The sequence below is a fragment of the Podarcis tiliguerta genome, assembly GCF_965153285.1.
Source record: "Podarcis tiliguerta genome assembly, chromosome: 9".
Classification (NCBI taxonomy): Eukaryota; Metazoa; Chordata; class Lepidosauria; order Squamata; family Lacertidae; genus Podarcis; species Podarcis tiliguerta.
In genome coordinates, this window is record NC_139542.1 from 21,492,954 (window position 1) to 21,511,396 (window position 18,443).

Genomic DNA, 18,443 nt, shown 5'->3' on the forward strand with positions numbered 1-18,443 from the left:
AACTCGTTGCCAGAGATTTCTGGTGGCCCAAGATGAGGGGGGAAGTCGCGGAGTACGTCTCGAGGTGCGACACTTGCCAAAGGGCCAAGTCAGTGCACAAACCTCCGGCAGGACTGCTCGAACCGCTGCAGACCCCGAGCGAACCGTGGGAGAGGGTGGCACTGGACTTTGTCACGGATTTACCCAGCTCGAGGGGTAAAACGGCAGTGCTAGTGGTGGTGGACATGTTCACTAAAATGGCCCACTTCATTCCGTGCGCGAAGGTGGCCACGGCAGAACAGACCGCCAAACTGTTCATAGACCACGTCTTCAGGGTGCACGGACTGCCACGGTCTATCTTGTCCGACAGGGGGCGCCAGTTCATTTCGAGCTTCTGGCAGAAGCTGATGGGTTTCCTGAACGTCAAGATCAACCTAGCGTCGGCGAGACACCCGCAGACCAACGGACAAGCGGAGCGCGTCAACGCCATCATGCAGCAGTACCTGAGATGCTATGCAAATCAACAGCCGACGACATGGGTGGACTACCTGCCACTCGCTGAGTTCGCTTACAACAACACGAAGCACGTGTCCACAGGGGTGACGCCGTTCTTCGCCAACAACGGGAGGCATCCCAGAACCTTCCCGGGATTAGAGAAACTGGGGGAGGGGGAGCCACAGGCAGCGGAAGTCTTGGCGGCGGAATTGCAGGAAGTCCACGATCAGCTTAGGAGGCAATTAGAGCTTGCAAAGCACGCATACAAACTGCAGGCTGACAAGCACAGGAGGGTTGGTGAAGACATACAGGTGGGAGACTGGGTGTGGTTAGCGGCCCACGCAGTGCCGACCAGATCTTTAGCTAAGAAGAAACTCGGACATAAGCAACTAGGACCTTACCGAGTTGAAGCACAGATCAATCCGGTGGCCTTCCGGTTGACACTTCCGGAAGGATCCAGAATGCACCCAGTATTCCATAGGTCGGTGCTCACGCCCTACAAAGCACCTCACCGATTTCAGGCGCAGGGCACGGCACCAGACCCGTATAGGGAGGCCCCCCCAAGGAGGGAGTCGCCAAGAAGAGAACCCATCAACCAGGTCACAGAGATTTTGGACTCGAGATGGGGGGAGGAGGGAGTAGAATATTTTCTCGCAAGGGAAGGTACCCCGGCCAGCGCCAACAGTTGGGTGCCGGACTATGCCCTGGACGAGCCTCTCCTCAAAGAGGAGTTTCATGCCTTGTTCCCACACAGGCCCATGCCAGCCGAGTATTTCGACGACTGGCTTTTCACACCCACGCTTTCTACCAGCACGTTCCAGGGATTCACATCGGACGAAGAACCAGCATTAGAAACACGTTCACCGGAGGGCTCGCCCTCGGGGTTTGCCTCAGACCGCTCGTTTTGGTGGGACAATCGAGGAGAGGAGAGGTGGCTGAGGGGCCCTTGGCAGGGAACGGACCCAGAGGGGAACGAGGGTGAGAGGGACATGGACGTGATGGGGGAGGACGTTGGGTTCGAGCATGGCGGCACGGAGATGGAAGCAGAGGAGAACGAGGTCGGCGAAGACATGGAGGACGAGCCGGATTTCTCTAACTGGATGCACGCCACGGGGGACGAACTGTATCCACCATTCACCCCCACAACGACGGAGCACCCAGCACCCCCGCCGGAGGAAGGGGAGGGGGGAAGGGGGGGCTTCGAGGGGGGGATGGATGTCAGGGGTTCAGGAGCAGAGTCACAGGAGAGGGAAGAAACGGAGAGCGAGGGGGAGGAGTCGGAAGGAAATGTCAGCGGCGACAGTAGTCCGAGGTCTCTGAGTCTCTCCAGTGACTCGGATGATTCACAGAAAGGGGCCCCCATGGTCAGGGCAAGGGGGACACCTCGGGAAGAAGGGGCCAGAGGGGACTCAGAGAGTAACAGCTGGAAATCCGGACCAGCTTCCCCCCCAGAGTGCAGTAGGGGGGAGGAGTCCAAGGCATCGGGATCAGGGAGCGCGCAGGCAGAGGGAGAGCGTGAAGCAGGAGTGGCCACACCCTCGTCAGGGAGCGAGGAAACGGTCATCAGGAAAGTTAAACGCGCGCGCGCGCCAAGTTCAAATGTACAGGAGGGCGGCAAGGTGGGCAGCCCGGGTAGGGAGCCAGGTCCTAAAGCCCGCCGAAGAGAGGGGGAGGAGTCAGAGGGGTCCAGCTCTGCGTCAGAAGAGTCCAGGAGGGAAGAGACCCCGGGGGGTAGTAAGACCCAGAGGAAGAGAGAGAGAAGGAGGAGGTGGAGTAAGATTAGAGTTTTAAGCTGGTGCACAGGGGGCGGAGATCCAGATAGAGCTTCGCCGGTCTAAAGCTCAGACGTAGAGCTGGGACGCTGAGATTTGTAAATGGAGACTATTCTTCAATAAAGACTTTGATACTGTACTACCGGCTAGCGTTGGTCCTTGGTGAGCTGGGACCCGGAGCCAGCTCTGACACCACCCATTTTCCCTATTATCTGAGACGTGCATTAGTTTGGCTCCTTAGTCTAATACTGGTGCACCACATCCTTCCATCTTAAATAAAAAGCCCTGATGCCAGAATACAGAGGAAAGTAAATGAGGGCACTAAAGAATCATTCTATGCACTTCATTTCACTGTTTTCATTAAGCTCTCTTAGCATACATGGTCACCTTGTTCTGTAGCTGTGCTGATTTGCTCTGGGCTCCAGTCCGCTGAACAAAAGGGTCCCAAGTGTGGAAGATGCTGGCACAAGAGTGATGTTTAATGGTCCTACTTTGCGCCTCTCTTGCTGCGGCGTTTCATTCCCATTTCCATTCAGCTTCCTCTCCCTCCTTCAGGCCTTTCCTCAGGAAATGTCTGTCAATGATGTTAAGCTGAGCGACTTCTCCAGTACTTTGGCGCTAGTGGTTTCCCAAGGGTAGAACAGTATGACTCTTCGTTTCTCAGTGAGAAGGAAACCATTGTCACTGAATCTTCCTGAGATGTTTCCAGCATCCAACCAAACATAAGGAGCGATGGCTGTGGCTTCCAGGATAATCTGAAACTGATCTCCTTCTTGGGAAACAGAAGCCTGAAGGGGAGGGGGCAAAGGATTATTATCTGTGCAGTTTGCCTAGTAGAAATTCCCTATTATAAGCAATGTGCTTTAATAATTTATTCCTCCTCACAACAAGCTTATCTGCAGAAAAGGAAATAATGGCATATGGAACCGCTTGTTACTTGAAACCTGAATTATAAACATTATTTTTATACCGGTTTAATACTACGGCAAGGATCGCTAGCGTAACTCCAGATGTACAACTCCCATCAGTCCCAGCCGGTATGAACAATGGTCAGGGTTAATGGGAGTTGTAGTCTCCAAACACCTGGAGGGATCCTACATTGGGTTTCCTCTTCAGCAATTCCAGGAGATGGAGGAAATTACTCTTCCCCAGAACTGCGCCAGTTAAGTCTTGGTTTGCCAAGATGACACACCAGTGTGCCCACCATTACTTCTTATGGAACCCACAAAAGGTCTCAGGAAATACTGCCTCATAAATCCATACTGCAGAAGGACTGACTGCTCTTCTTGTTCACAGTTCCTATTTGCGCTGGCTCAGCCTGATTTTGCAGACATGCTGAAGACATGGAGCCTTGGCAAGACCTGCAATCAGCATTAAGCAGGAATGCCATTTTATTTAGACATGAAGCACTTTCTGTGTTCCAAAGTAACTGCTCCATTTTAAGGCAAAAACACCAAGAAACGGCAATAAAAGTTCAATTCCATGACATCTATAAACGATGGGAATTAGACAGTTTTGCATATGGCATCTGAGGCTCCGTCCTTACCTTTTGTAAGGATCAGCACATAATGCTTCCATAAGAGTGAAATCACAGGTCCTTTGGTACTATGCACAGAGTTCAGTATCCTGACTTCATGCACAGCTTCTGAGTATTACTCAGGGCCAAGACATCTCACCGCAGTTATTCTATACCCTCTGTGGTTCTATGAACTGCTACTTGTGTGCCAAGGAACGAATGTTATTAGAATCATAGAATCATAGAGTTGGAAGAGACCACAAGGGCCATCGAGTCCAACCCCCTGCCAAGCAGAAAACACCATCAGAGCACTCCTGACATATGGTTGTCAAGCCTCTGCTTAAAGACCTCCAAAGAAGGAGACTCCACCACACTCCTTGGCAGCAAATTCCACTGTTGAACAGCTCTTACTGTCAGGAAGTTCTTCCTAATGTTTAGGTGGAATCTTCTTTCTTGTAGTTTGGATCCATTGCTCCGTGTCCGCTTCTCTGGAGCAGCAGAAAACAACCTTTCTCCCTCCTCTATGTGACATCCTTTTATATATTTGAACATGGCTATCATATCACCCCTTAACCTCCTCTTCTCCAGGCTAAACATGCCCAGCTCCCTTAGCCGTTCCTCATAAGGCATCGTTTCCAGGCCTTTGACCGTTTTGGTTGCCCTCCTCTGGACACGTTCCAGTTTGTCAGTGTCCTTCTTGGACTGTGGTGCCCAGAACTGGACGCAGTACTCCAGGTGAGGTCTGACCAGAGCAGAATACAATGGCACTATTACTTCCCTTGATCTAGATGCTATACTCCTGTTATATTACTTGAACAAAATAATTTTGTTGCTTACAAGAAGTTGTGGATTCTTTAATCCCACTGCATCCTTCAATGAGGACAGGAAGTGGTAATTGCTTGGGCTGGAGAGCTCCTCTTCACCCTCAAGGGAAAAGGTGACAACACAGCTTTGCCTGGTACAATTTCCACATTGTTTCAGAAGGTCACTGATGGGCTCCTTGTAGATGGGGACAGCTGCTCCTCCCTTGATGAGCACACCCTCTTTTGCCAAGGTACACACTGGGTCCGTCAAACCCCAATCATGCAGACTGACCTGCAAGGCAGGTTAAGAGTTCAAGACAATAAAGGCACATTATGAATGCTTCCTTGCCATTAATAAAACACAAATAACTCAACCTAGATTGAGCACACGTTTACATTTCTCTTATTAAAATTAATAGCCTTCAAAAGATCTTAACTTTGACAGGAGGATGCCTTTATTCAGGCAATAATCCTACAACATTAGCTTGCAAAATTCAAATATTTACACCTCACTTAAAAACTCAAAACGCAGCATTATTTCGTAGCTGGGAGTATTTCTTTAGAGCTAGTCTCCTTAAGGTTTTGCTTTTAGTTGAATAAAAGGGTTGGGAGAAAGCCCTCACCGCCCAACCCCAAAATTCTTTCCAGACCCAGCTTCAGAGACTGGGCAAAGTGGAACTTACTCTGAGTGTCAGCTCATAATCTGTGTGAAGATCTGAGATTCCATATATGTAGAGAACATCTTTATCTTCATATGCCACGGGCAATAAAGGAGCGAAAAAGCGCTGTGCAAAATAATGGAGCATCTTCCACTTGCCACCATATTCTGAGAAGGTTCCAAAGGAGAAAATATATTAACCATACCCTGAAATGACCTGCAGCTTACCTTACTATGCAAGCATTCAGATTAAGAGGCCTTTTTTTTATTTTCTCGAGTCGGAGGAAGGCTGGTTCATAAATGACTTGCGGGGAATGAGTGGGTATCACTTACATATATTTATTTATTGCTTCACCCCTGGAGCTAACTCTTTCTCCTTATTAATATTTGTGCTTGTATCAAAGCAGCCCATACACTAATGTTAAAAAACCTTCTACTGTCTCTATTGCTGCTGTTCAAAATGGAAGCCATATCAGGCATGCAGTGGGGTTGTTGCAGGACGACCACAGTGAATGTGATGGCGCATGCTACATAGGGCATATACAGATATGTATATGCACTCAACAAATGTGACATCTTATCTGAAAAGCAGGTGATGGGGCCACTGGAATTCAAGCAATTAATGTGCTGTATTTCAAGCAACTGCACTGCAGAGACAGAGGTGGCTGAAACCACCAGATGCAGAGGAAATAGCAGACCGTCTGTTGTGCTTACATCCAGCTTCATTAATTGCTACCAGCGAAACTTTGTAACTAGAAATGCGGCCTTGATTTTCCTTCTCCCTCCCAGTTCCTTTTCCTTTTGTGTTGTGTCCTTTAAGATTTATCAGCCTGAAGGCAGGGACTGTCTTCTCATTTTTGTACACTGCTCTGGCAGCCTTTTTATTCTGAAGGGTATATAGTAGAAATGCTTTAACAAATCAACAAATAATAAGGGTGACATGGGATAGAGACACAGAATAAAGGAGGGTGTCAGCAGTAGGTTCCTGGTTTTTAAGTTTTCCCTGAAGTTCTTCTCACCAACAGTCAGAGTAGGCAGCCTGCTCCTCTCTGGGACCAGTGCGAAATTAATCAACTGCAAACCCCCAAGGCATCATTTCCTTGGTCTGTACCATAATCATGCATCCAAAAGCTATTATTCTGTCTAATAGCTGCTGGTTTCAGCTCACTGGATGATGTAAGTGCTAGATGTGATGAGACTAAAACTGAGTCATCCCTTCCAAGTAAAATGTGTGATTTGAATCAGGTATGTCAAGGTGACATTACACAAGACCTGAGGCTCAGCAAACAGTGGTTGCAATTTGCTTTCCTCCCCTAAAGATGAAACTTCACACCGTGGCTACAGCTGTCCCATGTGGATGACTAAGGCCCTAACTGCACTATACATTTAAAACAGCATCGTGCCACTTTAAATCATCATTAACCTAAATCTTTCTTTTTCTCCCTTGTAGTTTGAACCCTATTCAATGAAAATTTGCTCCTGCCCCCTTTATACCCATATATCTGACCACTGATGCATATTTCAGCTTCCTAAGCCAAGACATGGTTGTGGGAACTGACCACAGTTACCACCCAAATCCACTACGATGGAATTGGGGGAGCCAAGAGCTCAGAAATATACGTCTTGCTATTCATACTACAAAACCCTGACAGTCTGTTAATAGTCTCTGAGAGAGTCAAGTGCTAATTTAAACAGATGTCTCTTTAATTTTTCAACAACGATTGAAACATGCCCAGAAAGGAAGAGGCTGTTCAGACCAAATCATGACATCCTGTATAGCAGCAAAGGCTAATCCTACGACATAATTAAAGGCTCTAGTTTTAATATCTCCTAACTTCTTTCCTCTGCAAATCAAAGTTATCTACCAGAGCGACATGCAGATTATATTCGCTCTTCCTGGGACACACCCCAGGTAAAACTGGGGATGGGAACACATGCACACACCCCCTCGGGAACTGCTGACATTGTAGGAACCAGACTTTAATGTCAAGCCTTATCCCAAAGGTAGCCAGTGCTATGTTCCTCCGATGTTTTGCACTCTGACTCCTCTCAGCCAGTGACGAGGGGAGTTGTGGTCCACAACACCTGGAGGGAACCACATTGGTTATCACTGCATGCCTGAAATGGCTAAAAAGCTTGGTGCTTTTTAAGGCATTTGACAAAATGCTGCAATTTAATTTGTGGTACCCTGGACAGTACCCAACAAAGTACTGTATTTTTTGCTCTATAACTCACTTTTTTCCCTCCTAAAAAGTAAGGGGAAATGTGTGTGCGTCTTATGGAGCGAATGCAGGCTGCGCAGCTATCCCAGAAGCCAGAACAACAAGAGGGATCGCTGCTTTTGCTGCACAGCGATCCTGCTTGCTGTTCTGGCTTCTGGGATTCAGAATAATTTTTTTCTTGTATTCCTCCTCCAAAAACTAGGTGTGTCTTATGGTCTGGTGCGTCTTATAGAGCGAAAAATACAGTAGTTCTTGCCAGCACAAGAACATCCAGCTGTGCAACAGAACTTACCCTCCCTCTCCCCTTCCTGTGTCCCTCCTAAATCTGTGTTCTGGGTTTCCCCCTCCAGGACAGATCTGGAGATGGTGCAGCCCAAGGAGAGGGTGGGGAAGTTCAATCGCAGAAATGGAAATCCTTGCACGATCAGAACTATTTTGTCCAAGTTCCCACTCGGCCATGAAGCTCACTAGGTGACCTTGGGCCAGGGACTTTCTCCCAGCCTATACAACCTCTCAGGGATGGTGCGAAGATGCAATTGAGGGGGAGAATCACATTCACCACCTTAAGCTCCTCACAGCAAAGGTGAAATACAAATAAACAAAATAGGCGTGCAAAGACAGTAAGAAAGCATGCACATTAAAGCGGCCCAATTCCTAATTTTGCTTTGGCTGGAGAAGACTTACCCAGAGAAGCCCAGGAAGGAGCCTGCCAGATATCATTGAGTTGCCAATATAGTGCCCCCATGGTGTGCCCCTCCCCATTGATTATCTCGCTTTGGCTGCGACGATAGAACTCCGTTTGGGACTTTATGCACTGGGCCTGCATAATCTAAGTCAACGAAAGCCAAAACAAAAAGAAAAAATATAATTACTAAGTGCTTGTGTAATGATAGAACTGCGAAAGATACTGACAGTAATGCAGATCCCTGAGACTGGACCACAGAGAACAGCAGATCGCATAGTAAAACCCTTTCTGGACTGTACCACTTTGATTTGTAAGCAGTATTTATTTATTTACTGAATTTATATACTGTCCTGTACTCGCAGGTAGGTTGTGTATTTCAAACAATGCTCCAAAAAATTCCTAAAATATACATTCAAACCTCACAAAAGTCCCCCGTTGTGTTTTATCGTTTTCTAAACTACAGTGGTGCCTCGCAAGACGAAAAGAATCCGTTCCGCGAGTCTCTTCGTCTTGCGGTTTTTTCGTCTTGCGAAGCAAGCCCATTAGCGGATTAGCGCTATTAGCAGTTTAAGGGCTATTAACGGCTATTAAAGGCTATTAGGCTATTATTAAAGGGATTAGCAGATTAGCTGCTAAAAGGCTATTAGCAGCTTAGCGCTTTAGAAAAAGGGGTTGGGGAGCGGAAAAAAACCTCAAGAATCGCAAGACATTTTCGTCTTGCGAAGCAAGCCCATAGAGAAATTCGTCCTGCGAAGCACCTCTGAAAACGGAAAACCCTTTCGTCTTGTGGGTTTTCCGTCTTGCAAGGCATTTGTCTTGCGGGGCACCACTGTATATGCAAAATTAATAAAGAGCATTTAAAAAACAAACCTCAAAAGAGTGCTGTGGCACCTTAAAGGCTTAACAAATGCTCTCCTGGCACAAACTTTCGCGCATTAGAGCCTACTTCATGAGATTTGTGGAGTGTGACCCTCGATCTACCAGGCATGTTTTTCAACGGTGTATAAGCACATAAAAGGGAGCAGGGAATGTAAGTGTTGCAGCCAAAAGGCGGCAGCATGCAAAATTACAGCCTGTGACAAATCAACAATAGCTCGAATGTATGCAAAATTACCTTTCACAGCAAAATGTATGAATACATTTTAGTCTCTAATTCTATTATCACCTTACTCAGCAATGCTATAGTGACTGTGTAATCGCCAGCCAATGTTGCTGTAAAACGTCATTTTGCATCCACAATCCTTTTGCATCCCATTTCCCCCCTTCCCTTGCTCCCTTTATATCTGACAACTGAGACTCAGACCCCTTGCATCTGACATAGTGGGCTCCAGCCCAGATAAGTTTATGCCATAACATAAACAATGCTGGCCTTTTATGTGCCAAAAGGCTTTTGGTTGTTTTTGCTGCAGCAGACTAATGCGGCTACCCTTGCAGATATTGAAAACTGCCCATCAGAGTCTTCCCGGGACTCTTACGAGGTCGTCAGTTGTTGCAGATAAGCACAAGTTTCCAAAGAACAACTTCATACCCCATGTTTTCAGTGCACCGTCATAATCCCTGGATAGGAAAAGACAAATCTAACATTGTGCCTACAGGGCTGAGTTAATGTTTCACCATACAGAGAAACGCAGACCTGACAACCAGTATATACACAGCCTGTAATCACAAAGCAAACAGCCGTGCGACACTTTATACACAACGGTACATGTGTATTTCTCTGTACGGTGTGTGGGGAGAAGCCCATCGATAATTTAAAACGATGTCGCTGGACCCAAGATTTCGCCCACTGTGTAATTCAAACACTTGACACAATTATCATAATTTTGTACCAGGTTCTCTGCAATACATGTTGCATTATGCAACCACGATTATGGCTTCTTTAACAAACAAGAAACCTCTTAAGATTTTGACAAATACTCACCTGAGTGAGGTAGATGGATTGCTTAAAGTTCTTGAGGAGGTCTCCTTCCTGCGGCAGCTTAAAATGGAGGCCTGCCTGCTGAAGCATTTGGTCATTGCCATTAGCGTGGTGTTGCCGATGCAAGGAGAAATTGCTCGCGTAAGACCAGTCCTCCTCAGATGACACCTGAGGTTTAAAATTAAAATAAGATTTATACACATTCGCAGTCACTCACTCGCATATATTTACTTTTTTATTAAAAATAGTCATCTCAAAAATTCAAACATAGCATAAGGTGTCCCCCAGCAAACTGGGCCCCCATGTTCTACAATGGCATTCTGTCTAATCCGTTGGGCTGCTAAAGCAAAAAGAGGAACCTTATGTGTGACGCGTTTATTCCCCAATCCCTGAGCAAATAACAAATTTTCTCCCTAATATTCAAGGAGGAAATTGTCTGAAGAATCCTTTTGAGAAATATGTCCCTCAGAGAATTATGCAGATTGCAATACAGTATGCAGTGAGCAATGTTCTCCACCACTCTCTGGCTACAAATACATGCATGATTTACACATACTCTAGCATATATTTCATCTAAGTATGCTCTGTGCAAAGTTTGTACAGTGGTACCTTGGTTTTCGAACAGAATGCGTTCTGAGACTCCCAGAACCATTCGAAAACCAAAGTGTGGCTTCCAGTTGGCTGCAGGAGTATCCTGCAGCCAATCAGAAGCCATGCCGGACGTTTGACTTCCGAAAATCGTTCAAAAACCAAACACTCACTTCTGGGTTTTGATCGTTCGGGAGCTGATCTGTTTGGGAGCTAAGTTGTTCAGCTTCCAAGGTACGACTGTAATCTTAAAGCTGTAACTACCTCCGTACAGAAAATGTATACATGTACAGATCAGAAAAGAACATGGGAAAAAGCAGTGTTTACACAATGGGTGGGGGATCATAGGACTAGGGGCCAAATACCTCTCTGCCTGCCCCCCAGAAATCTCCCCAGGCTACACTGTGCCCCAAATGCTTTTGCCTGGCTGCATTGTCCTTGAACCCTGATAAGGTAAAACCTTTTATCCTCGTGAGGATAAAATGGGAGGGGAGACTCATGTACACTGCCTTAAGCTCCTTGGCAGAATATCAGGATAAAACAACAGCAATGTAACAAATACAGGAAATTGCAGGTGGTGCAACTTCCCAAGGCCTGTAGAAAAGAATTTTGGGCAGGCCTTTATGCATCTATCCAAGGCAAAACCATAAAAATAAGTGAAAGGCAGAAGTAACTGGTGACGAGAGACACAATCCCCCCAAAAGCGGTGCTTAACTTCTTAAGTGCTTTGCTAAAGGTTTGTGTCTTGTTTCTTTCAGTGAAATAAAAGTGCTCCCATTGTTCTCTGCATTGTGCCCAGAGCCAAGAATAGGAATTCTTGTCGTCTGATCAAACATGTTCTTTCGTCAACTAATTGAGCTCCCATTGTTTAGCACACTTAAATGATACTTTTCCTTCCAGGAAGGGAAATTCCCCAAATTGACCCTGGCTTTAAATGCCTTAATACACATGGGGAACGTGATTCGCAAGCTGGCTTGTAAAAAGAACTGTACACAATTACAAACCCACACACCTCATTTCAAACTGGGACAGTCTGCCAGCATTTGAACTCTTCTAAGTCTCGTTGATGTCGACAGGAGAAAGTTACGCCTTGTTCAGGCTTGTCAACAGCCATGTGCTCGCTAAGAACTACCTCCAGGCAACCAGAGAGGAAAGCTTTGGAGAATTCATTTATGACATTGATCGTTTTGCCTTTCAGGCCACACACGGCACACACAGTTATGCCTGGGCAAGCAAAAAGATGACTACACACTTTTTTGCAGGGCGGTATCTTCTGTGGCCTTGCCAGCAGTGCTGAGCACGTGCATCATTCTCCCACTGGAATCAACATTTAGGGAAATCTTTGCACACAGGCCCACTCCAAACATCCTTTTTATTGCACATTCGTGATTATTTGTGCTCATGATGCTATCGGGGCAATCCTACACAATCCTACTTTCAGTACCATTTGTGAATGCAAAAGGTCATACTGCTTCACTTACAGCTAGTAGTAGTAGCAGTACTCCTAGTAACAACAACAATAACAATAATTTGTACCCCGCCCATGTGGCTGGGTTTCCCCAGCCAGTCTGGGCGGCTCCCAACAGAATATTGAACAGAATAAAACATCAAACATTAAAAACTTCCCTAAGCAGGTCTAGTGCACGTCTTGTAACTTTTCATACCACAAATGTCCTGTGTTGTTGTTGTTGTTGTTTGGGGGGTGTTGTCCCACTTTTGTTGCACTATAACCCTTCCGGACAGCAATAATGTAGCACTGAGGAATCATCACAGAACAACAAACAAAGCAAAATAAATTGATCACTATTTTTGTGCCAAGGACATGTTACAAAATATACCCACAATAAAATACCAGTTTGGAATTCAGAACAGACATGCTGTGGCTCTTGTAAAAGTGCAATTAAATAGGCACATAGGGAGCGAGATTATTTCTTTAAGTAAGCTGGTTCCAAGAGCTAACATTTGCATTGGGAGGAAATCATCAGCTGGCTTTTCTTCTGCTCGCAGAGTTTGCAAGAGAGGGAAAGGCTCGAAAGACTTACCTGTGCCAGGGAAATGAAGGAAGGCCAGGACTGAAAGCCATACTCCGAGGCAAATCGTGTTCTGGGGAAGGTGGTCCAATCCCAGCAGTCACTCACATAGTTGTAGTAATGATTATCTCCGAAATGAGTGTCGTAAGGAGCATGGGCTAGCCAGCCTTCCTTGGCCGACTCCAGACCGTTGGTAGGGCTGGAGGTAATGAAAGGACGAGTCTCGTCTTCCTGGGTTTAACAAAACACAACGCAAGACAATAAATGGAGCTAAGGGCTAATAAAGCATTTCTTTCTTCTTCAAACTAGCTAAACATCTACGATTTCAAAAGCAAAAAAAAAAAAGCCAGATTCTGAATTGGTGAATGAGTCATGGCTTCATTTCTCACTAGGCTGGATGAGTTCTGCTCTGCTTATCACACAAATGAATATCTGCTTCCTGGAGTCAGATGCTCGGCTGCAAAGAAACAAATTCAGCATTCAAAGGAAAGCAATCTGCTCTGAAAAATATTGCCTTCAGACTGCGAGACAAATACTAAGGAAAGCATTGTGTGCGGTCCATTTATTTTCGTATGAGGAAAAACGTGCACATTTTAGGGGAAAAATTGTATAGTCAGCTTCCATCTGAAGGCAAAACTGATTCTTTGGACAAATGTTCAAGGTCTTTACAGGCAATGGGCACACAACTGTTTCCCATCTGTTAGGGAGAGTCTAGAGGCCCTTCCTCCAGGTTACGTGTATGTCCTCTGAATGACTTTTAAAAAATCAATAAATCAATATAGAGAACAAAACAAAAGCACAAATAGTACAAAGAACTAGAAGATTTTTAAGGCTGAAAATATTTTAGAATTAAAGGAACTGGGAAAATAAAAAGTTCTTCAACTGATACAAAACATTTTTAAAAATCAAAATCCATAAAATAGGATTACAGATTGCCCACCTACTGAGAGACCCATGGCTCAATGTGCTTCCACATGTGCACATTCACCCACACTCATCAGCCCTCAACAGAATGGCCAATGGTCAGGGGTGAGGGGAGCGGCAACATCTGGATCTCCAACATCTGGAGGCCACAGGCTTCCCATACCATATGTGGCAATTTCCAGTCTTAACACGGAGCCCCTGAAATGTTCCACTTGAATGTTGATCGCTTCCCCACTGCAGATACCTTGTGCTCACTTTGGAAAGCCAGTCTTCTGCCTAGGGCCTACACGGTTCTGTGCTGGAGCAGTTATGCTGAACTGGTCTGCAGAGACTCTCCTGGGTTTTAGGCAGGCCTATCTAGAGATGCCTGGGATTGAATCTGGGACCTTTTGAATGCAAAGGAGGTGCTCTACAGCCCTTTCCCAAAAAAGAAGTTTGTAAGGAAAGAGGGCATGTGAATATGCACTTCTTATTTGATAGTGGGAGCATCAGGCTTCAGCCAGAGAGCAGTACTTAAGTGGATACACTATCTGCTGACTATAAATGCTGCATAAACAGAATGAGAGAGAGAGAGAGAGAGATTTGACTTCTCAGTTCTCTACATTTCAGTCTGCCCATTAAGGGTAGTTAATATTTACCTTGCAGGAATGCTTGCAATTTACAAAACTGGTATGCACAGAGCTAAACGCTGCAAAGTGTGATGGGGGAGACCCGCATCTTCAGCAGTCAAAGATACAGGCCAGAGTTACAGGTACACAAGCCAGAGTTACAGGCCAGTTGAGGCTTCCTGGCACATTATCCCTGCCCTTTATTAACTGCAGCGTTTAGCACAGCAAACACCAGTGGACACATGACAAGCTTGGTCCTTACTTATCACTCTCATTTTCCCCAAAGCAAGTACTTTTTATCTGTAAATAAATAACCAGGCACTTAAAAAAAAAAGAGTATGTTAATACACATTGCAGAGGTATCACAAACGCGGGTGAAATACAGAAGACAAAATGGTTGTTAGGGCTGATTTGAGCCCATCAATGGATATACAGAGAAAACAGATGTTTCCAGATGTTTCCAGATTGTGCCTGATGCATCTTTAATGATAAAGATTTGCCTGCAATGTATGCAGACTACAGACACGGTTGCAAACAAGAAGAGTAAAATCAGCAATTCAGCAGAACTTTCAAAGCCTGCTATCAAAGCTCAACCCTTCATAGCCTTCTGCAAAACAGTACTTACAGCAAGAACGATCTCTCGGATATTCTTTACATAAAGCGTGACATAATCGTCGGCATAAACGCTCTTCTTTGCGCTTGGAATAGAGAACCAGTTATATGCAATTGCTGCTTCATTTTCATTGTTCCCGCTCCATAAAATGATAGACGGGTGAGATTTTAACCGCTTTACCTGAAACGAAAAGCAGAGCTTTTAACATGTAAGTGCTAAAAAAAAAAAAAAGGAGTAAAGTCAGAAGTGTTAATGATTAAAGTCCGGGGTATAAAAGGGACATGGTTTCACCAAACGTCTTAATGATTCTGCAAATCAGACACAACTTAAAATAACGTCAGCTTCAGGTGTGGTTTCAACTTTCCAAAGGATTCAAGGTTAGATTTACATGACGTGGCTCTAGAGCTGGTTAAAAATGGCTTTCCTAGCTCTATATTTGCAAGGGGAAAAACAGAAGAGGGCGCTCTCACTGCACCAGTCAAAAATTAGTGTTTACGCAAGGAAGAGGCAAAGGGGGACTTCAAACCTCCTTCTGATAAGCCTAACTTGAAATTCTTGAATTACTTCCAAGTTAGGCTTATCAGACACAAATATGAGCTCCTTCTTGTTCTGAAGGAATTCCTTCAGGACACAACACTTGAGCGTGAGGGTATTTTATGGTCCGATTCTATGAGTCTAACCTAAGTGTGTTCCTGTCCCAGAGCCTGCCTATGCTGGATGGGATTTCCATCCATGTTGCACTTGGACCCAGCACAACAGCAGAGGAAGGGTGGGGTGGGAACTTTCCTCTCCACAACGCATTTAAAGTGCCCTGGCAGCCAGTCGTCCCATTGGGTTGCATACTCATCGCTTGTCAAGCTGTGCAAACCAGAAGGGAAGATGGAGAGAGTTGAAAAAGGAAGGAAGTGAACAGCAATGGCACTGGCCCTATTCCAGGGATGGTTCTGAATTATACTGGCATACTTTTGACAGCCAAACTGTTCAATGTTCAATCATACAAATTAATCAGCAAGCATTCTTCTATTGTGCATGTGCACCTGTATTATTATTATTATTATTATTATTATTATTATTATTATTATTATTATATTTTTATTTATACCTTGCCTTTTCCCCTGACAGGGACTCAATAACTCAATAACAGCTAGAAACATAGAAAAAAACCATTTAAAAACAATTCAACATTGATATAATCCATTAAAACCATGCCAATAATTACAACGAAAATAGTGCTGCACCAGCCCTTTTATTAAAGGCAGTCAGTTCCCAACAGCCTGTTGGAAGAAGAAAGTCTTCACCTGCCAGTGGAAGGGCAACAGGGAGGGAGCCAGTCGAGCCTCTCTAGGGAAGTAATTCCAAAATCAAGGAGCAGCCACCAAAAAGGTCCTCTCTTGCTTCCTTACTTAAGCATGCCTGTGAGGGTGGCACAGTTTGGTGCATCCTGTTTGCATCCCACCAGCACCCTGCCACTTCTGTTTGATTGGATGCACTTAGGAGAAGGTCACCACTCACACAAGCGTGACACAACAGAAAGCCAGCAGAAAATCGGTGCAATTATTAGTCATGACTAGGCTTGTATACAGTTTAGGAGCTTGGCCCTCCTGGACTGAATACCATACCTGATGAGTAATTTCGGCTCTTACTGAATCTAGGAAGCTGTGGTCAGTTGGGTAAAGAGCAACAGCAAACATAAAGTCCTGCCAAATCTAGAGAATTAAGAGAAAAATGAAAGAACTCAACAAGTAGCCAGTTGACAAACAGTCATGTAAACAGAGTGCATATTTTCTAGCTTGCATCACTTAAAAGATTGTGGAGTACTCATTAATACCACAAACCTATGCACATTTACCTGGGAGTAAACTCCACTGAACACATGTGAGCTGAGTGAACAACTGCAGGATTGCACCACACCTAACCAGATTATTATTTTTTAAAAAGCAACACTCATAATTCATAGAAATTAGGACTTATTTACACAAGCAGTGGCATCGAAAAATGTTGTTAATATAGTTGCTATCTCAAATTGATAGTCGCTGTCCAGGTTTGTTAAAGTGCTGCAAATGACCTCATCTAACTATTTCAAACATGGGAAGCTTTTAGCCTCAAACAGCATTGAGGAAAGGGGTTTTCACACATTACATCTTCCTACCAACCACTCACAGGACTCCTGTGCCTTTTGACAGTTAAATGGCAGGCAGAAAATCAGCTCCTCCCAGCATGGAGATTCAGTAAGTAGGGAGAGAAGCTTCCCCTTCTAAATTTCCACCCGCCCTGCAGTTGCTAAAGGCACAGCAGACTTGTCTCTCCCTAGAAAGGTATCAGAAAAGGATCATATTTTTTTTTTTATTCCAGCAAAGTTCTGTTTCCAGAGGGGTTTTGCTATATGGAAGGGTGGCTATGTCTTTGAAAGAACAAGCCAAATCATTGGACTTGGATGAGATCCAACAGCAAAAAAATCAAGCTTTACTTGTTTACATCTTTAATCAGAACTTAGGAAGGTGAGCTTATAGGCTTTATATATCTCAAGGTTATGTAGGAATTATTGCTCTGCAGTTTAAAGCAGGTGTCCCCCTTCTAGCCATGTACACAACCTCCTAAAAATGTTCCTCTGGGCCTGAAACTTTCTGTGGTTGGTCTCAAGCCAAAACTGATTTTTAAGTGTTACCTGCCTTCCTAAAGAAAGAATGGTTTTAGAATTATATTAAAGTATCATTGGCCTCTGGCACCTGGACTCCTTTTTTAAAGTGTCTGAAGCTGTAACAGCTAAAGGGTAGGAAGGAACAACTGCATTTACCATTTGTGAACTACATTGGTTCTAATAAAATATGTAAAAAGCAAAGACATCACCTTGCCAACAAAGGTCCGTATAGTAAAAGCTATGGTTTTCCCAGTAGTGATGTATGGAAGTAAGAGCTGGACCATAAAGAAGGCTGATCACCAAAGAATTGATGCTTTTGAATTATGGTGCTGGAGGAGACTCTTGAGAGTCCCATGGACTGCAAGAAGATCAAACCTCTCCATTCTTAAGGAAATCAGCCCTGAGTGCTCACTGGAAGGACAGATCGTGAAGCTGAGGCTCCAATACTTTGGCCCCCTCATGAGAAGAGCAGACTCCCTGGAAAAGACCCTGATGTTGGGAAAGATGGAGGGCACAAGGAGAAGGGGACGACAGAGGATGAGATGGTTGGACAGTGTTCTCGAAGCTACCAGCATGAGTTTGACCAAACTGCGGGAGGCAGTAGAAGACAGGAGTGCCTGGCATGCTCTGGTCCATGGGGGCATGAAGAGTCGGACACGACTAAACGATTAAACAACAACAATGTTCTTTAGACCAGCCTTCATCATTGTGGCATTCCAAAATATCCAGAGGCCAAAACTCCCAACAGCCCCCAGCTACCAAGGCAGTGCTGACCGGGACGATAGTGGTAGCCCAAAACATTTGGAGAGCACCTGGTTGATGAAGGGGGCTTCGGACACAAATATGGCATGAGAGGTGAGTCGCTGGGTGGGGCTGAGCTAGTATCCCAGTAGGGAGGGAGGGGGGGTCACTGCTGTCACCCTACCCAGGGAGTTGCTTCTGCGTGACAAGGGACAAACAGGAAGCAAAAATGCCTCACGCTTTTTGTTCCTCC

General features: G+C 45.2%; 1 protein-coding gene across 1 annotated transcript in view; it reads right to left on the minus strand.

Annotated features, from left to right (window-relative positions):
- MANBA (mannosidase beta) overlaps window positions 1-18,443 on the minus strand; it is a 65,521-nt gene that overhangs the window by 6,096 nt on the left and 40,982 nt on the right. Inside the window, exons 10-17 of the mRNA XM_083456769.1 lie at window positions 16,431-16,517; window positions 14,824-14,991; window positions 12,679-12,897; window positions 10,052-10,216; window positions 8,130-8,274; window positions 5,249-5,391; window positions 4,600-4,857; window positions 2,443-3,034 (exon numbers count right to left, since the gene is read on the minus strand). Coding sequence (XP_083312895.1) covers window positions 2,810-3,034; window positions 4,600-4,857; window positions 5,249-5,391; window positions 8,130-8,274; window positions 10,052-10,216; window positions 12,679-12,897; window positions 14,824-14,991; window positions 16,431-16,517 — 1,410 coding nt within the window. The 3' untranslated portion in view covers window positions 2,443-2,809. The remainder of the gene's footprint in view (window positions 1-2,442; window positions 3,035-4,599; window positions 4,858-5,248; window positions 5,392-8,129; window positions 8,275-10,051; window positions 10,217-12,678; window positions 12,898-14,823; window positions 14,992-16,430; window positions 16,518-18,443) is intronic.